General features: G+C 24.6%; 2 protein-coding genes across 3 annotated transcripts; both read left to right on the top strand.

Annotated features, from left to right (window-relative positions):
- Window positions 1-1,284: 1,284 nt before the first annotated feature.
- LOC145829776 (uncharacterized) lies at window positions 1,285-2,665 on the top strand. The gene has a single exon (XM_082937645.1). The coding sequence runs from the start codon at window positions 1,371-1,373 to the stop codon at window positions 2,253-2,255; it is 885 nt and encodes a 294-aa protein (XP_082793771.1). The 5' UTR covers window positions 1,285-1,370; the 3' UTR covers window positions 2,256-2,665.
- A 2,654-nt stretch (window positions 2,666-5,319) lies between these two features.
- On the top strand, window positions 5,320-19,671 carry LOC145849816 (uncharacterized). 2 transcript variants are annotated; one of them, XM_082954885.1, is made up of 15 exons: window positions 5,320-5,384; window positions 5,860-5,887; window positions 6,882-9,505; window positions 9,850-10,018; window positions 10,488-10,537; window positions 10,850-10,935; window positions 11,342-11,483; window positions 12,441-12,518; window positions 12,933-13,004; window positions 15,229-15,286; window positions 15,912-16,046; window positions 16,897-16,982; window positions 18,025-18,063; window positions 18,891-18,957; window positions 19,620-19,671. In XM_082954885.1, the coding sequence occupies exons 2-14, from the start codon at window positions 5,864-5,866 to the stop codon at window positions 18,928-18,930; spliced, it is 3,603 nt and encodes a 1,200-aa protein (XP_082811011.1). In that variant the 5' UTR covers window positions 5,320-5,384; window positions 5,860-5,863; the 3' UTR covers window positions 18,931-18,957; window positions 19,620-19,671. The 2 variants fall into 2 exon arrangements, with proteins under 2 accessions (XP_082811011.1, XP_082811010.1); XM_082954884.1 differs by having other exon boundaries at window positions 9,832-10,018.
- Window positions 19,672-19,903: the final 232 nt, after the last annotated feature.

The following is a 19,903-nucleotide window of genomic DNA, read 5'->3' as shown; positions in this document are numbered from 1 at the left end:
AACTTAATAATAAACTAAGGTTAGTGCAATAAACTGTAAAAAAATAAGAACTGGCAGCTATTTAAATTAATTTAATAAGAGTTAAAATAATTAACTAAAAGTTAAATAAACTTTTAGTTAGCAATAAATTGTAAAAGGCTTAATAAACTATTAAACATTAAAATGTAATTCAAATAATTTAAAGCAATTAACATGCAATTTGAAATATTTTATCTATATAATACCTACAACAAACAAATACAAATAAGTTCAACTTAGTTACAGTAGCTCCTGCTATCAGCTCCACACTGACTGAACACATCAAAATGTAACTGTTATGTTTTGATGAAATATTGCTTCATTAGTTTTAAGCCTCATTTTTCAATGACAGCAAATATATCTAAATATTATCTTAACATTCAACATTCAAACGATGAACAATACAAGGAATTTGCAGCAGCTCATTACAGCTCAGGCAGTTTTCAAATTTCTTAACCCGTGGGTTAGATTGTACTCAGGCCAGTTTGAACTATTTTGCAAAACACAGGCTAGTTTGGATTTTTGTTTTATAAATATCAGGCTTTTTTTTGACTTATTGTTTAACAGTATTTGAGTGATTTTATTATTTAAAAATTATGATTATTAATGATTTTATGAGTGGCTTCAGCCCACCCTTTAATTTTAGCTTCTTTGCAGTTTAAGGCCCCTTAAATTTTTGAAATGGCTCACTTTGGGGAATCCTGGATTATTTTGATGTAATTTTACTTAGAAGATTTCTAATCATAATACAGTTAACATTTAAAATTGATAGTATAAGAACACAACATTGAAATGTTAGTAACAGATAACTAAGTAAAAATATGGTTTAAAGGAACCCCAGAATTAATAATTTAAGTAGAAGTTAAAGTTTAGAACCCCTTTTTATTATGAGATTACTTTTGCCCAGTTAAGACTTTTTATTGTTGTCTTTACTATTTTTCATTTGTTTTATAGCATGTTCTAATTATATAGTTTTTTATAAATAGTCATTGTTGCTAAAAATATGTTTTAGTTGTTTACAAATGTTCTCTATTTATATTTTAAATAGATATATTAAGAAATTTAATTTTTATTAAAGAAAATTAATTTGTTTATGTTTCACTTTTTTTTTGGTAAACCTATTACAGTAAAGATTTTGTATATTATATAAAAGTCAATTAAAGATAAATCTTATTTGAAATTTTTATTACACATTATAAGTAAATACTAATTTGATTCTTTCAAGATTTTATTTATTTTTCTATTTAACTAAGTTTCAGTCAAAGACCCTGTCAGTTCAGTACTTGAATAAAAATCTAAAAAAATATAAGATATAATTAAATACTTCAGTACGAAGTTATTTGTTATTTGCAATGGAATCTTTGTTTCAAAACAAAACGCCTTGGAAGCCAATCTCTATAAAGGACTGTGATAAAACCTGGCTTGCAAAGTTTAGCAAAACTTCTGAAGGTTATTGCTTTGCTATTACCAACATAAAAGAAACTTACTACACAACTTTGAATGTAAAAGAAATTGAAGAAACAAATGGTGAAGTAAATCCGAGGTTAAAAACTTCTGTTGAGTCAATTGTTGAACATCTAGTTGGCAGCTTTGATGATGCTGAAACTGTTTTTGAATTTCATGAAAAAAATATAAATAGAAGTTCTTGCAAAATTTTGATTTTTTCAAACAAGTTCTCTAAAGTTTTCCCCTTTAAGTGGAAGTTTGAGTTTCAAACTGATACAAATTTTTTATTGTGTCCTCTTATTTTGACTGTAAATCACCTTTTAAGTGAGAATAAAAAACTAAAAAAGATAATTCAAAGTAAATGCCCTGAATCACTAGATATAAAACAAAATGGAGCAAAATTTACTGAAAAAGAAGAACCTACAACAGAAAGCTGTAAACTTACTACAGACAAAGAGTCCATGCAAAAGTTTTGCTTTGAAACTTTTTGCACCTCAGGATTTACAAACAGAGTTTCAGAGGCTTTGAATGACTACCAAAACAACAAATTGAATCCAAACATTTCAAGCCAATCGTCATTACAAAGCAACTCAGCTTACATAAAGAAAATAAATTATACCCAGCCTCCAAAGAGAAAGTTGTTAGATGAAGACTCACAGAGTGAACTTGTAACATCTGAAAGTGAAGATTCACATCTTGAAAAGAAAAAATTAGCCTCAAAAATAAGCAGTTCACCAAAAAAGTCCAAGTTGTTTCAAAAGAAAAAGAAGAGGAAAAACTTGCTTTTGTGATTCAAGCTTTTCTTTATATGACTATCATAGTATAGTATGTAATTAGTTAATTATAATAATCTAAAATCAAGATATATCTATTAATAAATATAAGGTTTCTTCAACTGCTTATGTAGATCACTGTGATTGAAAATATCTGTTTTATGAACAGAGGTATGTGTTTATTTAGAATATATAAAAAAGTTCTTTAATTACCAATTCTGTGTTTATTTAAAGATTATAAAATGGATACAGCTAATTTTTATAATTTATTTTATAAAGTTACATATAGTATTATAATTAAACCGTTTATCATCTATTAATTAGTTTTGTATTTCTAAAACCACTGATGTTACCACTTTAAGTTTAAAGTGTTAAACAATCTTAGTATCTTTATATGTTAAACTTATTATATTATAATATTTCTACAGGATTTATTAAATATTTTTCATACAATTGTATTACATGGCCACCAATAAGACTTGTGAGTTTGTATATATTGATAAATAAATTTTAAAAGAGGTACTGTTTTAAATTTTAAATAAATATTAACTAGTAATTTCCTAGGTATAACCATCCTAAGTTTATTCTATATATTAAAACAACATAAAAAAATACAGCCAAAATTTAGCATATAATTTTTAAAGGAATAATTTTGAGCTGTATTATTGAAAAAAGTTGTTGAATTTACAGTTCTTTTTTAACATTAAAACTAAAAAAGTTGAAAGTTTTTGACTAAAAAAAAAGCTACGGCATAAAAAGTTGTTTAATTGTTCTGTTAAGCTAAAAATAAGACAACACTTAAGCATGCTTGGTACAACCTAACACTAAAATAAATTTCATTATTAATCTAAATTAGTTGATCTTACTTGAGTAGTATACAACTTTAGGAAGTTTTTGAATTTTGAACCTTAAAAACTGTTTATTTTGTTATAAAATGTTTTAGACAACTTTAAACTCCTTATGCTCCAACAAATTTCAAAGTTTTTTTTTGATTTAAAAGAAATAAAAATGAAAACTTAAACTTTTATTAAGATTTATTAAAAGTTTATTAAACAAAAAATTTATCATGTAGATAAAATTTTTTTGTTATCATATAAATTATTTTTTTATTTAAAAATTTTATAAGTAGTTTACATTATTGTTTAAATGCTGTTATACTATTTAAACAGGTTTTACCTTAAACTTAATTTTTAATTAAAAAATTAGACCCAAAAACTTGTACTTCCAAAGACTTGGAAAAAACTCAGAAAACCTGGAAGGTATTTCTCAAAAGTATTTGGCAACCCTGTATAAAATTAACTTTGAATAATTGTTTGTATCACAAAATTTTCTTCAACTCAAGTTCTCACGTGTAATTTACAATTGGAAAAATATTTAAAATAACAATTTATTTAAATGAACCAATAACAGTTTATTAATTAGACCAACGTGTTTATATTCCATTGTTAAAACATATTAAAAACTTGCATGCTAATAAATAAACACACTCAATTCAACTTTTTATTTGTTTATTATCATTATGTGTAAGGCTATAAATTTTTGATTTATTTATCAAAATTAGTGTATACAAAATGATTAATAACAAAAAATAAACTTTTTAAATAGTTGTTTAGGTGAGTTGGTTTATTTCATTTATGTTTATTTTAGTGCACAAGTTAAAATAAGTTAATGTTTGTGACTCAATCTCATGACTTTATTTGCAAGATTGGTAAAGGGGCCATAAGACCATAATTTGAAAATTACACTAGATGTTCTGTAGTTCATCATAAAGTGCAAAAAAGCTTTTGCACAGGATGTTTTTGTTGTATTTTCCAAATGTAAAAAAAATCCAGCTGAATACTTAAAAAGGTTTCCATATTTATAAGCACAAGCACCCTATTAAACATGTATTTTGATTTTTTGATAGAAAGTATTTTTCAAAGTTAAATAACAGTCATCTCTTTAAAATCGATGAACATCGCTTTTTTGTTTAATTACGCATTTTAGAACTTCCAAAAAATAACAATTTGAAAAGTCTTTAATAATGTAAACATTTTTTGCCTAAATTTTTGAATTTCAGGTTTACAGAATTTTAATAATAATAATGATAAGAGTATTTGAAGGAAACTTGAATAGAACATTTTGAAATTTATAGAAGAGTTTAGACTTTTGATAAATTGGTTTTTTTAGTTTGTGCCATCTATAAGAAATTTATTGAATTCTATGCAGGGTGGCCACAAAACTCAAGTTATTTGACAATTTAGGCCTATAAAGCTGAAAAACCTGGAATTTGAGAAAAAAAAAAAAAACCTAGAATTTTGAACAAAAATCACTATAAAACCTGGAATTTATTAAGTGGTAAAATTTTTATTTTAAACAAAAAATCTATCATATAAACAAAAATTTTTTGTCATCGTCAACATTTTTTTATACACAATTAAAATAGCTTTACAATATCTTTTGAATGTTGTTATGCTACTTAACTCAATTTTTTATTTTAAGCTTAATTTTAAACTAAAAACAGACCCAAAACCGTATTCTTTCAAAACCTGGAATAAATTGGGAAAGCGTAGAAAAAATTTCTAATAACTAGTGGCCACCCTTTCTATATTTTAGGTATCTTAGCCCCCTTTTATACCTTGAACTCAAACAAAATGAATGTTCAATTCCTCACATATTTATGGCAAAAGTTGCATTTTTACTTCATAAATTTCTTATTTTTAGCTAATTTGTTCCATTACCAACGGTCTTACTCTAATACCATGCAAGGCAAGTTTAATCAAAAAAAGAAGCAAGTAGAAAAGATGCTTTCTATACACATAAACAGTTTTTCACATACTTTTTACAACTTTTAAATTAAACTTATTTTTATAAACAAAAAACAGAAGTGATCCCTGAAGTATTTTTAATCAAATAATCACTATAAAAAAGCAACCATTATAATAGCTACTTCATGTTTAGTTTTACACTTTTGCTAAGGACACAATGTGTGTAGATTCGCAAGAGGTGACTATTCTTGGTGTTATATTATGTTGTACTTATATTTTTTTAGTATATTTTAACTCATTAATATGATTCCTTCACTTTCATTTAAACTTTGCAGATTTTTTATTTTTTATAAATATATTAACTATTTTAGTGAAGAGAAAGTTAACACACTACGCTAAAGTTAGTTTTGATTTTGTTAGTTGTATTTACTAAGACTACTTCTTTTAAAAGCTTTTCTTACTTATTTTAAAATATGTGATTCAAAATCACAATTAATTTTTTTTTAACTCAATAAAAAAAGTTTTTTGAGGAACTGGCGACATTTCTATCCTGCTTATTCTAACTATACATAATACTAATTTGAAGTAAGTTATGAATTTTAGCTTACCAAATTTACATTGATAGTTTGCTTAATATAATAATAGTTTTTTTTTAATTTAAGCTCTGTATAAAGTTTGAATATTACTTTTAACTTAAAATGGAAACAGTTTTATTATCAAGTTTTTGTTTGAGACAACTCATTTAATATTTTGTTTTTAGTCAACAAAATATCTTAAAAAGTATGATATTTAGACCTATAAGTTTATTTTTATTTAAAATATTTTATTTTGGTTAGAAGATTATAAATAATTTTAAATAATTAATCATTTTACAGAAACATGCAAACTTCAAATGCTAATCATGTGAGTTTTGTAATCTTTTTAAAATATAAAATAGTATTTGTAAATAATAAATTAAATTTTTTATGAATGATAAATTTTGAGGCTAATTAGTAGCAGTTATAATTTAATTAGCTGTTGTATAATATTTTTGTACAAATTTAAATAACTTGGTAGCTTGTAGGGTATTTAAATTTTTAAAAGGTAATTGCATAAAGATATATAGTATAATAATCCTATTTAGTTGTAGATAAACAAGAATAAAAGTTCTTTTTATAAACATCTTTGATATAAGTTTGTTATAGATTTTCAATGTAGGAGAAGATAGATTTTTAATAATTTCTAGTTATTTGTATTTTTGGTTTGTGCCTCCAATAAGGAACCTATTGTTGCCTCCAACTTTGACCTACTATATCTCAAAAATTATTTTGAACTTTTAAAATCTGTAAAAAGTATCTTGTAGCTAAGTAAAAACTCTATAAAATAAGATCATATTGTAAAAAAAATAATTTAACCCCTCTATGCCCCTAATAAACATCTTTGATACAAGTTTGTTATTTAAGTACTAAACTGGGTAATTCTTATTTTATATCGTATGGTAAAAATGTATAACTAGTTGATTTTAAAACAAACTTGAGTTTTTATTGATAAATTGAATTTATATGGTTGTTTTACAACCAAACCTTAAACTAAATGATAAACATTTAGTTATTAAGATAAACTGTTTTGAAACTTTTACCTAAAACTTTGATTTTTGCAAATGTTCTCAAAATATTGAATTTACTAGGAGTTTGATTTAGCTCACAAAATAAAGTTTCATTATATATTATTTGAAAAATTTGCCATTCTAGTTTGCACCTCATATAAAAAACTAATTGAGCTCACCGACATTGATTGCTTATATCTTTAAAGTTATGGTTGTATAGTAACTTGAAATTTCTGTAATAAGTGTATAATCTTGATTATGTACAAAGTTATTAACATCTGTATGAGTTAAAATTTTGTTATACTTATTTAGATAGCAGATGACGTTATCATGATAGAAGATGACACTGAAGAAGGTGAGATAATAGATCCAGAACCTACAGAAGTTATTGATTTAGTTGAAGAACAAGTAGAAAGACCTCCATATAGAGGGTATGGGCCTCATATTGAAAAGAAACCCCTAAATAATTTATTTGTACAACAAACACCTCAAAATCAATGTTATGTGAATAATATTGAAGAAAGAGCACAAAATAATTTAGTTGAACAAAGACCTTATAGCAGAAGGTGTTTAACTCAATTTGAAGAAAGACGTCTAAATGATTTAATTGAGCAAGAAAGACTTCAAAGTAGAAGGTACGCCACTCACACTTTAGAAAGACCTCAAAGTAATTTAATTGACAAAATACCAAGCAGAAGGTATCCAACTCACTTTGAGGAAGAAAGACCTCCTAATAATTTTATTGATCAAGAAAGACCCCAAAGTATAAGGTATGTAACTCAAATTGAGGATAGACCTCAAAATAGTTTAGTTGGAGAAAGACCTCAAAACAGAAGGTATGCAACTCAAATTGAACAGAAAAGACCTCAAAATAATTTAATTGATAAGTTACATCAAAGTAAAAAGTATGCGACTCACATAAACCCAAAGTTTTACGAAAATCCTGAAGACTTGGACAGACTGATGGAGAATATCAACAAATTTCAAGAACAAGAACTTAATAACAGTCCAAGATCAATAAGCCCAACTGCTGATACACGCAATAGTCCCTACAGGACGAATATACCTAATGGTCAATATACTGCATACAGTCCTGGAAGTCCATATGCAAATAGATCTGTTAATCCAAGAGCAAATAGATCTAATACCCCCTATGGAACAAATAGGCATGATAATCCATCTGCAGCAAATTTAGATGGTCCATATAGTCTATATAGAACAAAAAATCTTGGTTATCCCCATAGAGGAAGTAGATCTACAAGTCCATACAGATATGATGAACAAAATGATTTCAATGTGGACCCATCTGCAAGCTCAAGGTTTATAAATAATGTTTCAACTGACCAAGATGTTGTACATGTTAGCATTGAGGAACAGATCAAAAATGCTTACACTTGCCAAGATAAATCAGTCTTACATAATACATTCAGTGCTAACAACAATGTACTAGACCAAGAAAAAGAAATAGCGGAGAGATTGTTGGCTAGGAAAAATTTGAAATCAAATAGCTTAAATTCTCAGAAAAGTGGCGCAAAAACCAAGTCATGTGTAAATGTCTGTAAGAAAAAGATGAAAAAGCAAACTAAGAATGGCATTAAGTCTCCAAAGCAGTCGCTTGTTGCTTCTGAGAAGGTTATCATCAAAAAAGAGCCTGATAATGATCATAAGTATTACAAATCGGTGAAGCCTTACAAATTGGGCATGGATTTTGACTATAGAAGTCTCAACCCCAAAGTTGGTACTAATCTCAGCTCTAAAGTTGGTACTTGCAGTAAAGTATGTAAGAAGGCTAAAACCAAGTGTAAGAAAAAGTCTCAGGTCAAGCCTAGCAAAAAAGTAATCATCAAGAAAGAGCCTGGTATAGATGTTTCTTTTGAGTCTTTAAATTTGGAAAATGTTGCAAAATCCATTACTAATAAGGTACCTGAGAAAAACAAGCAAAATAGTAACAGCATACTTTCAAAAAGTTGTAAGAGAACTTGCAAAAATAGTGGAAAAACCAAGAGTAGTACTAAAGATTTAGCTCAATTTGGAAATTTAAACGCCAAACACATCAAAAAGCCAGCTCATGATTCTACAAACTGTTCAAAAACTTTACTACCCAAAAGAAGCCCAAAAACTTCTCAAATGGTAAACATAACTAGAACAATTTATACAGCACCAGGCACTAAAAGTTCTGCTGTTAAGTCACAAACTACTAGTTCTTTAGTAAAATCTGCTGTTAATAACAAATGTGCATTTGCAAGAACTACTAAAGCAAATACTGTAGTTGGAATAGAACCTACTGTCAGCAATAAAGCAAGTATTTCTAAAAGAAAGTTGGTTAATAAGCCAGTGGTTGAAAGCTCACAAAATTCAAATTCCAACAAAACAAACCAACAAGTTTCCAAAGAAAAAGCTTTAGAACTGCTGAATCTTAAGAAACAGTATGCATTGAAGCAGAAGTTACTTGAGTTCAAGAGAAAAGAAAAAGAATTGTTAGATGGCTTGAAAAAGCAAGATGCAAGAAAAATCAGCTCCAATACAACCAACAGTGTTGGCACATCTAAAAAAGTTGATGCTACTAGTAGAAGCAGTTCTGTTGATAAGCCAGCTGTTTTGGATAACTCTAAAACTCTTTCAATAGACACCGCTTCAACCAAGACTGCCACATACACAACTCCCACTAAACTATACCCCAAGCAATCACCTAGCAACAAGTTAAATGTTGAAAAACCTGTTGAACCATCAACTAAGCCAAAACCTGCACAGTCCATTGGTTCAACAAGCAGATTTAAATGGTCTGCTACCTCAAATGTTCCCAAGCCTCCTGTGAGAGTAATTAGTACAAAATACAAGTTGCAGAATAAGCCCGTGACAGATGTTTCAGATACATCGAGTGTTGATTCACGATATTCACTGCCTGATAGTTCTTTCACAACTCCATACAGAAAGAGGTTTGTTTATAAACTTAAAAATATTAAAAAATATAAGATTTTTTAATGTTTTTAAGCTTTTTGTGTTGTAAGGGTATTAACTTTTAATATGAGCATTGTGTTTAAATTAATCTGCCAAACATTAAATAAAGAGGTTTTTGAAAATAAATAAATATATATATATAAATTGGGTTTTATTCCAAGGTACATTGATTAAAGTTTACATATGTTTTTCAGTTTAGTTCAATCTATGTACCATCAGATCATGTATTTGAATAATCAAGTTGAAAATGTATAAATCTATTGAAAATACCTGTTTTTAACTTATTTGAAACATTTTATATCAGATTGTCACTAAAAAGCAGATTAAGTGATAGAAAGAACATATCAACAAATCCCTACAAAGTATTTAAAAAGAAAATAAGCACACCAAATTACAATAGACTGTTAGCAAGACGTACTAACAATTTGTATAAGTTTAATACAAGATCTTATACAAATTACAGCAAAAGAGGATATCAATATCGAAATGGGGTTAGTTGTATTAAACATATTATTAAGTTGAAACCATCTAAAGACTTTTGTTTTTATTTTCTGAAAATTCTGCTATTTTATTATTAATTAACTTAAAGTACGTTCATTTTTTTAATATTGTGTTTTATTATGATATTTTGAGTGAATTTAATGATAAGATCATTTTTTACTATAATTTGAAATTGAAATATATTTAAAGGGAATGACCAATTTGTATTTGAAAAAAAAAAACATTATTGTGTGTAGTAGTACATTATTTTTCTATCATTTTTTACTAATTTTTACAATCAAGTTAGCATTGTTTTATAAAATTTTAATTTAGTATGTGCCATAGAAATTAATTTTACTTTGTAATACATTTTATTATTAAGTATAGAGTAAAATTAAGTAAGTAAAATATATATGTTTTGTTTTCAATGATTATACTTGTTTCATTCTTATTGATTAACAGCTTTAATTTTTTTGTCAGGCATTCAGAAAATCAGTATTTACAAAGAATGGATATTTGTCTAATAAAAGGTTAGCTGTTATATATTATAAAATAAATAGTTATATCATATAAAATCAAGTGTTTATTTTTATAATTTTATCTTTAAAATAATTTATATTTTTAAAATCAGGTTCTAAAGTTGTCCAAGTAGTTTTTCATATCATAATTTTATACAATCTAAACCTTTACACTCAAACTTTTATTTTTTAAATTACAAGTGCAAATATACTAATTTGTGTTCATGAATTTACAAAAGTTTGGTAGAGTATGAAATAAAAAATTAGATAAGGTTTTACCACACTTAATTTTATATGTTTAATTTAAGTATACCATTAATTCAGGTACCTTCCAAATCGTTTTCCAGTTCCATCAAATATAATTGGTGAGCCCCAAAACTCAACTAGAAAGTTTATAAATCCTAAAGCAAGTAAGTAGAAATTTTGTATTTGGAAAAAAACTGTTCATACTGGTTTTTAAAATTTATAATAAAAAGTAGTTTTACATGTATTTTAGCTTGATGAAAACTGCTAAACAAATAATTTTGATTTGTATTTTTGCTTTAAGTAGTTTAGTTATCTAAAACTAACAACATTTTTTTACTTAGATTTTAAATCATAGTTTTTGTTTTAAGAAAATTGAAACGCTGTAACTTTGTATAATCCCTTGAGTATAGCAATTATAATTCTCTGTTAGTAAGGAAACTTAAAAATGAAAAGTTATTTAGTGTTTTTTTAATTCTTACTGTAATTTTATTGCTCAAAAGTTCTGTTTCCTTGCAAGCTAAAACTAAAAAGTATTATAAGAGTTAATTGTTTTATTAATTTTTCTTACAGTCAAAACTAAAGTCGATAAGAACATTGTTTTAAAAAGAGCATTTAAAAGAACATCTAATTCAAGTTCTAAAAGAGTGAGACTTCAAAGTTCTAGTTCGTTTGCTACTCCAATGAAAAACAACACTACAATCATAAAAGCTAGGTTTGATTACTATTGGAAACTTTTAAATTTTATAAAAAATATTAATATACTTAAGTTATATTGCATTTGTTTTAAATTAAACTAAAAATTAGTCAGATTTTGAAAATATAGTGTTAATAACTGTTATTTGAAGTTAATAAAAATTACTTTATTAGTTATATGACAATAAGTTTTTTGTTTATATTTTTGACACTTATTTCATAGCAGTGATAAACTTGTGGTTTATTCACTTTTTTCAAGTTTGTGCTTTAAAATTTGTATTTTTTCTGTGTTAAAAAATCATAGTAAACACCATTTTTTTATTAAAAATATTGTTTTAATTGTAAGTTATTTAGTTTAAAACTTTTTAACAGATATAGGTACAACACATATTCATGTATAAAGTTTACACATTTAAGTTTAATATTTACTCTGAAAACTGACTAGCAGTAGTACTAGTAGTAAATGTTTGGAATTCTTTAATTACGTCATAATTAATTGCTTACCACTAGAATTAAATTAAAATATGTGTATTAAAATGGGAATTTTTATTAAATACCATTTTTTTATTGTATTTAAAATTAATTTTATGATAAAAAATGATTGATATTTTTTTAAATTCAATAGTAAAGTTAGAAAAAAATCTCTTAATTTAATTTAAAGATTTTATTGGCTGTTAAGTGTAATGTTTATATATAAAAGTGATATTTATTATTGTGAGCTATTAAAATATTGAAACTTTGCTTAGTATGTTTTACTCATATAAACTTTAATTTACTTTATTAAAGATGTTTTTTGTTTATTAATAAGAAATATATAATATTTACTAGAATATTTTAAAGCTCACTAAGTAAATAAATATCCTAAATTAAAAAAAAAAGTTCTTAGCATATTTTAAGTTAAAATAATATTTAACAACATTTAATCAAAATATACACTAACGTACAAATATTTACGAATAATACATTTTTTTTATAGGCTAGCAGTAAAACGAAGTCAAATGACCATGAGAAAAAAGAAAATAATCAAAAAAACAGATTGCACTTATTTTTTAAAGTTTTTAAACTTATTCTTGTTTAATAAGGAAAAAATAAACTACCGAAAAACACTCATTAATAAAGATTTTTTATTTAATTTGAAGACTGATATTAGTAAATCAGTTTAAATTAGATTTTAGATAAAAATAAATCAGCTAAAACTTAATATAATTGATAAAAGTAGTTTTTAAATCTAATAACTTATTTATAAGGTGCTTATTGGTAAGTTTACTAGTCTCCATTATTTTGTCTATTTATAGTTATATTATATTCATGTTCATTGATATTAATCAAAAGTTTAAATAGAAGTTATAAGTTCTTAAACTTTCGTACTTTTTATAAAAAATAGTTTGCAATCTAATCAAGATTAAACACATTGTAAACATATTAAATATTAATACTAAAGTTTTGTATTTTCCTTTTAAATAAATAGATACGGGAATTGCAATCGAGGTTCAAAATGTAAATATCTTCATGATAGAACAAAAAGACCAATCTGCCAAAAGTTAGCTTAAATTATTTTGATTTTTTACAATAGTTTACCAAAATTTAGTTAAAATGTTTTAGTTTATTGCAATAGTTTACCAAAAGTAACTTTAAATGTTTTTTAACCATTTTAAAAGTTTACCAAAATTTAGTTTAAAATGTTTTGATTTATTATTTAAGTTTAATGAAAGTACATATAAATGTTTAATTTGCTATGTTCCAAGATAATTATTTTAAACTGCAGATTCATAAGACCTGTTTGCCAATACTGTATTTAATGCTGTGTAGTTATAAAGCATTATTTTAGTATACTTAAATTAAATAACATGATAATAGAATTTTTTTTAAATATAGTTTTATATATGGTAGTTACAAATCTTGTGTATTTATTCTTACTAGATATTTATACGTTTTTCTTCAGTTTTTATAGCTCTCAGCTTGATTTGTTTGTATATTTTTTTAGCTCGCTAAAATTTAAATGCTTTTAATATTATATGTAAAACAGTTTCTTGTATATTACTTATAAATGATAATCAGAGATATAAAAGAACATGTGAAATAAAAGTATGGGTGCTTCTGTTTTAAAATAAAAATTTAAAACTTGATAATTGAAAAAAAAATCTTTTAAACATAATGCAGGGTTGCCACTTGGTCAGGAAAAGTCAGGAAATCAGGAAAAGTCAGGAAAAAATTAAAAAAATGACAAAAGTCAGGAAAAGTCAGGAAAAAATGGGGGGTTTTAAAAAAAAGTCAGGAAAAGTCAGGAAATTTGATAAAATTAAAAAAAAAGTCAGATTTTGTCAATTTAAACTTACAAAATTTATTGTTTTCCAAAGCCTTTAAATGGTAAAAATTAACTAAAAGTCCTTTAAAATCAGAAAAAAATCGAAAATTTTCTTATAAATTTACAAAAATATTTAATTTTATTTCCAATGCTTTCATCTGGTATAAATTAGTAAAATATTTATTATAAAACTGCAAAAAATTCTATTAACATATTGAACAAGTACCCTACTTGAACAAGCAGATTTTGTAAGCTTTTTAGTATTGATGATCTGTAGCAAGGACACTTCCATAGTGAAACTGTGATATTTACACAAAAGTTTATCTAGCATAATTTTAGAATCAAAGTGTTTTTTGTTTAAGTAAATAATTAGTTTGAGTTCTTTACAACTAAGCAGCTAGTTTAGTATTTAATGTAACAATTTAATGTGTATACTTTACCTCTTTATAATTTTTTCAAAGTTGTTTAAATTTATAAAATTATTTATAAGAGAGGTATATGCCAAGATTAAGTTTACTTATTATTTGTATTTTTTGGAGAGTAACTTAAGTTTTTAAAGTAAATAAGAGTATATTTGTTTATTAAAAATTTTATACTAAATGATAAGAGTAAATATTTTATAAATGAAAGTAAAAATAAATGAGTGCCAAAAGAAAAGAAATGAAGCCCACAAGTTGTGGCTTGATTTAGAGAAAACATTCTCTTCAACAAGTGTAGGGGCAGCAGATGAGAGCGATTTAAATAAAATGAGGCAAATGATTTTAACTGCCAAGAAAATGAAGCGGATTGCAGTTCAGATGAAGGAAACCATATGTTTATTTGATAAAGAGGTTGAAGTGCTAATAAAAAAACGGAGAAAATAAATTTTAGTACATACATTTAAAAAAACAGTATTTTATTAAGTTCTTTATTGTTTTGATGTTTAACTGTAAAAGTTCGTTATTGTTTTATTGTTGAGTTGTAAAAGTTCCTTATATGTCGTTTCGTTTATTTAGATACATTTATGCTAGGAAATTCTAAAAAATTGTGTCATCTTTCAGACAAGCTGTGTTTATAAGGTAATTATACAAGTATTTTGCTGATAGAGCTGTTTATTACAAACATCAATCATACTTAAGTGATGTACTGGAAGTTTGATGATAGAATTCAGCATAAAACTGTTGTTTTTAACCTGTATTAAAATTAGATTGAAAGCTTTATATAGTTTCAATTGTTAGATTATGTATTTTAGAATAAGTTTAATTTAAGAGTTTGATTTAGAAAAGTCAGGAAAATTTTTGTAAAAAGTCAGGAAAAAGTCAGGAAAAGTCAGGAAATTTTTCTCAGCTTGATCAGTGGCAACCATGATAATGACTTTTTAGTGTTTTACAGAAGAAGCTGAATATTTTGAACCAATCATATTTTAGCTGAATTTAATGTGAGAGTTTTTCTTTGTTTTTTTGTTATAATTTCCAAACAGGTTTCTAAAAGGAGAATGCGACGAAAAAGACTGCAATGATTCTCACGAAAAATCCAAGGTTTATTTTAAATTAAATCTAAATATAAATAATAACAGTTTTGTATAAAGTTTTAGCACTTAAAACTTTTGACCTTAAAATCATGATCAGGTTTAAATGACTTTATGCAGGGTTAACACAAAGTCAGAAAAATTAGAAAAACAAAAAAAAAGGACAAAAGTCAGTAAAAATAGGGGTTTTGAAAAAAAAGTTAGGAATTTTAGTTGAAACATGCTCTTAATAAGAAATTTTATCATCACTAAAATCTGCATTTTGATAATGTTGTTATTTTTATAATTTTTGCTTTCGCAATTCAGCTTTTTTTCAGGGCCTTATTCAATATTTAGAACAAATTGAAATCTTTCAAGTCTTTGGTTATGTATTTTTGAATAGATTTTACCTAAGAATTTGATTTTATAAAGTCAGGAAATTTTTTAAGCTCAATCTATGGTAACTCTTTAATGCAAAATGATTAATTTGTTAATTATAGTTTGTCAAAAAGTTGCATGTAATATTTTGTTCTATTTCTTTATAATTTCAAAACTAATTTAAATTGTCCAGAATTACACATAGTTATTTTTAAACTTAAGCCTATAGCTCTGAAGTAAAAAAAAATAATTAGTTATCACTTTTTTTTTTATTTCAGATACCAGTGTGCTCGTTCTTTCTTCAGGGAAAGTGCTTCAAATCAACTTGTAATTATTTACACGTCTTCCTAGGACCCAGTGCTGAAGTTTGCCAGAAATTTGCTGAAACTGGTAAATGCGAATTAGCAGATCAGGTATTTGTTGTATTATTTATATTAAGTATCAAGTTTAAGTAATAATATTTGTTTATTTAAAACGATCGATAAAGACAAAAAAATCACAAAGAACATCACACAACCTTTGAGACACTAAAAACTAAAATATTCTTTCTTTAATTTATCGTCGTAATTAATTAAGGATTTATTGCTATTATTATGTTATTAATGATTGTTATGTTATTTGAGTGTAAAACTTGTTTTTAGGTTTATAAAATTTGTTAGTTAAAACATATTTTTTTTGTGCGTTTTAAGGCCTACATGTTTTACAACAAGTTTCAAATAATCTCAAAAACAAAAGTTTTTAGATTATAGTTTAATTGCAGTGTGCCTTAAAATCAACTTTTTATTGCAGATAACTTTGAATGAATACCAAATAACACCTTTTTATAATTAGAATAAAATAACTCATTGATTTTTTTGTGTTTTGCTGTACATTTAAAGAGCATTAATTTGTTGATAACAAATGTAAATCTGGATAACAAAATGCAACTGAATAATTAATGTGAAGAAGTTTTATGACCACCTTAAATGTTTATAAGAAAGCATTTGGTAATATTCTATAAATTATTTATGAATAACAACATATTGAATTTTAGTTATTTATTTATAAATATTTAATCTTTTCAGTAAATTTAATCTTTGTAATTTGAAAACACATTTAGTTTGAAACCAAAATTTGTCATGAAAAATAGCTTGTTTGCTATGAGCAGTTTTGTTTAAACGCTGATTAAACCTGAAAATAATTATAATTATATAAAGTTAATAAATAAATTATTTTTTTTTATATTTGATATAACTTTTATTGCAATACATTTTAATTTCACAGTGTCCGATGCTTCACCTCAGAGTTTGTCCAGATTTTTACAAGAAAGGAATTTGTATGAAACACAAATGTGAATTAATACATAAACAGTAAGTTGTAGAATTTTATTAATTTGTATGAAACACAAATGCGAATAAATACATAAACATTAAGTTGTAAAATTTGTATATAATAAATTTTTGTTTTATGTTGTAAAACCTTACATTAAAAGCTCTAATTGTTTTTATATGAACATGAATTGTTTGTTGTAGATATATTAGTAATTAAAATTATTTATTATGTATGTTGGTTCATAAAAAAGTTTTTAGTAAATGTTTTAGTTCTACATCAAAAGGTCTGTTGGTTTTTATTATGACCTTAAATCGTTTGAACTTTATTTAAAATGTTTGCCTTTTCCAGGTGTTTTTACATTTTTCTTATTATAATTTTTAATCAATATATTTCAAAAAGAATTAATTTTTTTTATTAGTAGCACAGTAGAGTTTTTAATTAACTTTAGTTTATTGATCTTTTCTACTGTTTTCCAATTTAATTATAATTAAATATAACATCGAAATATTGTTGTGGTCATGGTAAAGTTTTGCAATTGGTTCATATTGAATTAAGTGATTACCTTTTTTTAATACTGTTAAATAATAATACGGGCAATTTATATAGAAACGATTTAATAAGAAGCATTTTGTTAATTAGCTTTTATCTAATATAATATCACCTAGTTAACAAAAAAAAAGCTTTTAATTTTGTGTTCAGCAAACAATTGTTGTAATTAAATCAAGATCTAAGAAAGTTAAGTTTATTAAAGTTTACTCTTATGTATTTAATTTATTTAACAGGCTGATTAAGTATTCTCAATTATTTTTTTCCTTAACTTTAATAAATTTTTTGACACTGATAATAAGACTGTTATTTAAAGAGTTTATACAATGTGACAGAAAATATTTATTTAAGATTACTCAAAATAAATTTGTTGTGTTTCATAATAATTAATTGTTTTAGTTCCCATCTGCAATATAACATATATTTTGAATAACTTTTAAATTTTTCTTCATTTGTTTGAACCTACATGAAAACTAAGAAAATTAATTTATAGTTTTTATTCTTGTTTATTATTTTATTTAAATATTTTAAAAGGTTAAATACATTGGTTAAAGAAGATGCAAATTCTGATACGTAAGTTTAATTAGTTGTTTGTAAATTATTCTTTATACATTGTTTTGACTATTTAAGAGTACTAGTTGATCTTTTTTATATGTACAGTTTTGACTAATTTCTTTTTTTTATGTTGTTTCAATATTTTTTTTTATGAATAGCCTTTAATTAAATATACTTTTTAATTTATTTTTGACTTAATGTAAAGAATTAAGTGTTTTTAAAAAATAATTTAATTTTCAAAAACTCGATGATTTAAACTATGTGTTTTTTGGTTTTTATGTTTAACAATATAAATTCCCTTACATTTACAGGGTGGCCACAAAACCTGGAAAAACCTGAAATTTGACAATTTAGGCTAAAAAACCTAAATTTTCTCAAGTATTGAAAAAAAAACATTTTTTTGAACAATTTTTACATGTTAAGTAGTAAAATTTCGATTTAACAGGACAAGTCTATCACATAGATAAAAAATTTTGTCATCATCAAAAAAATATTTAAAATAGCTTTACAGTATCTTTTTACTGTTGTTTTACCATTCTTATATTCATTTTTAACTTTAAACTTAACTTTAAACTAAAAATAGACCCAAAAACGAGTACTTTCAAAAACCTGGAAATAATTTCTCAAAAACCAGTGGCAACCCTGTATTTATTCTCTACTTTTTTCAATTCTTAAGTTTAAAGCTTTCTAAAATTTTTATAAAAATTTCATTAAAATTACCTCAAAATTAGATAAAACCAAAGTGTGCTCTAAACTTAATATCGTTTGTTTAAAAAGTTTAATTTTCATTTTTTAAATTTTAAACACATAAAAAAGAGCAATTTCTGCTTTAATAATAAAAACAGGTCAAAAGAAAAAGAAGTGATAGACCTCACATCTGATTAATAATAAATTATTAATTTCATTAACATGGTAATGTTTTTATTTTTTATTGGTATGTTTTTACTTTTTAATTACAATCAGATAAAATAACGATAGTATCATTTCATCAATTATTTTCAGAAAAAAAATTACTCATCTTTAACAAATTAATTATATGAACTTTGATTAATCAATACAATTAGCTACTAATATTTGTGATTAGATATATTAAACTAACAACTTTTAAAATGATTTTTTTTTTTGTAGTTTAACTTTAAACTTTTAAAGTTTCTTTAATTTAGTATAAAGTTTAAAAGCTTAATACAACTTACTATTAAGTATAAAAAATATATCCAATGCTGATATACTAACTGTGAAATATATCAAAGTTGTGCCTAATATAAACTTGTGATAAAATATATAAAAGCTTAATTGTATTGTATATATAATATATTCATAAGTAAACAAGTATATCATGTTATGACATGTACTTGAAATATAAATCATTATATTATTATTATTGATATTATGAACTGTACTTAATATATCTCTACTTACTGTTATAGTTATATTTTTGTATTATTTTTTTAATAATTACGCTGTACAAAATCTACTTTTTCAATGTATTAAATACTATTTAATTTTGTAATATAATTATATAAATAAAATCCTCTACCGCCCGGATTCGAACTGACAACCTTACTATCTACTAGGATTTCTGCCTTCGAACAAAGCTGCCACCGAATTAAGAATATTTATAGCTACTGGTTAGTTTTATATAAACTATTTTTATTTGTTTGTTTTTTTGTTATTATATTTAGTTTACATTTGCCTAAATAGACAGATTTATTATAAAAGTTTTTAATTTTTTGTACTTTTTAAAATTTATGTGAACTGAATTTTTGTTTTTTTTATAAAATAATGAAGCTGCATTAATTTTTTTAATCCAGTTTTACTTTTATTTTATTTTAAATAAACGTTGTGTTTGTCTGTTTTA

This window comes from Thalia democratica, chromosome 2 (genome assembly GCF_965202585.1).
Source record: "Thalia democratica chromosome 2, ktThaDemo2.hap1.1, whole genome shotgun sequence".
NCBI classification, from domain to species: domain Eukaryota; kingdom Metazoa; phylum Chordata; class Thaliacea; order Salpida; family Salpidae; genus Thalia; species Thalia democratica.
Note: the sequence above shows the minus strand (reverse complement) of the source record. Positions and strands in the feature narration are given on the sequence as shown.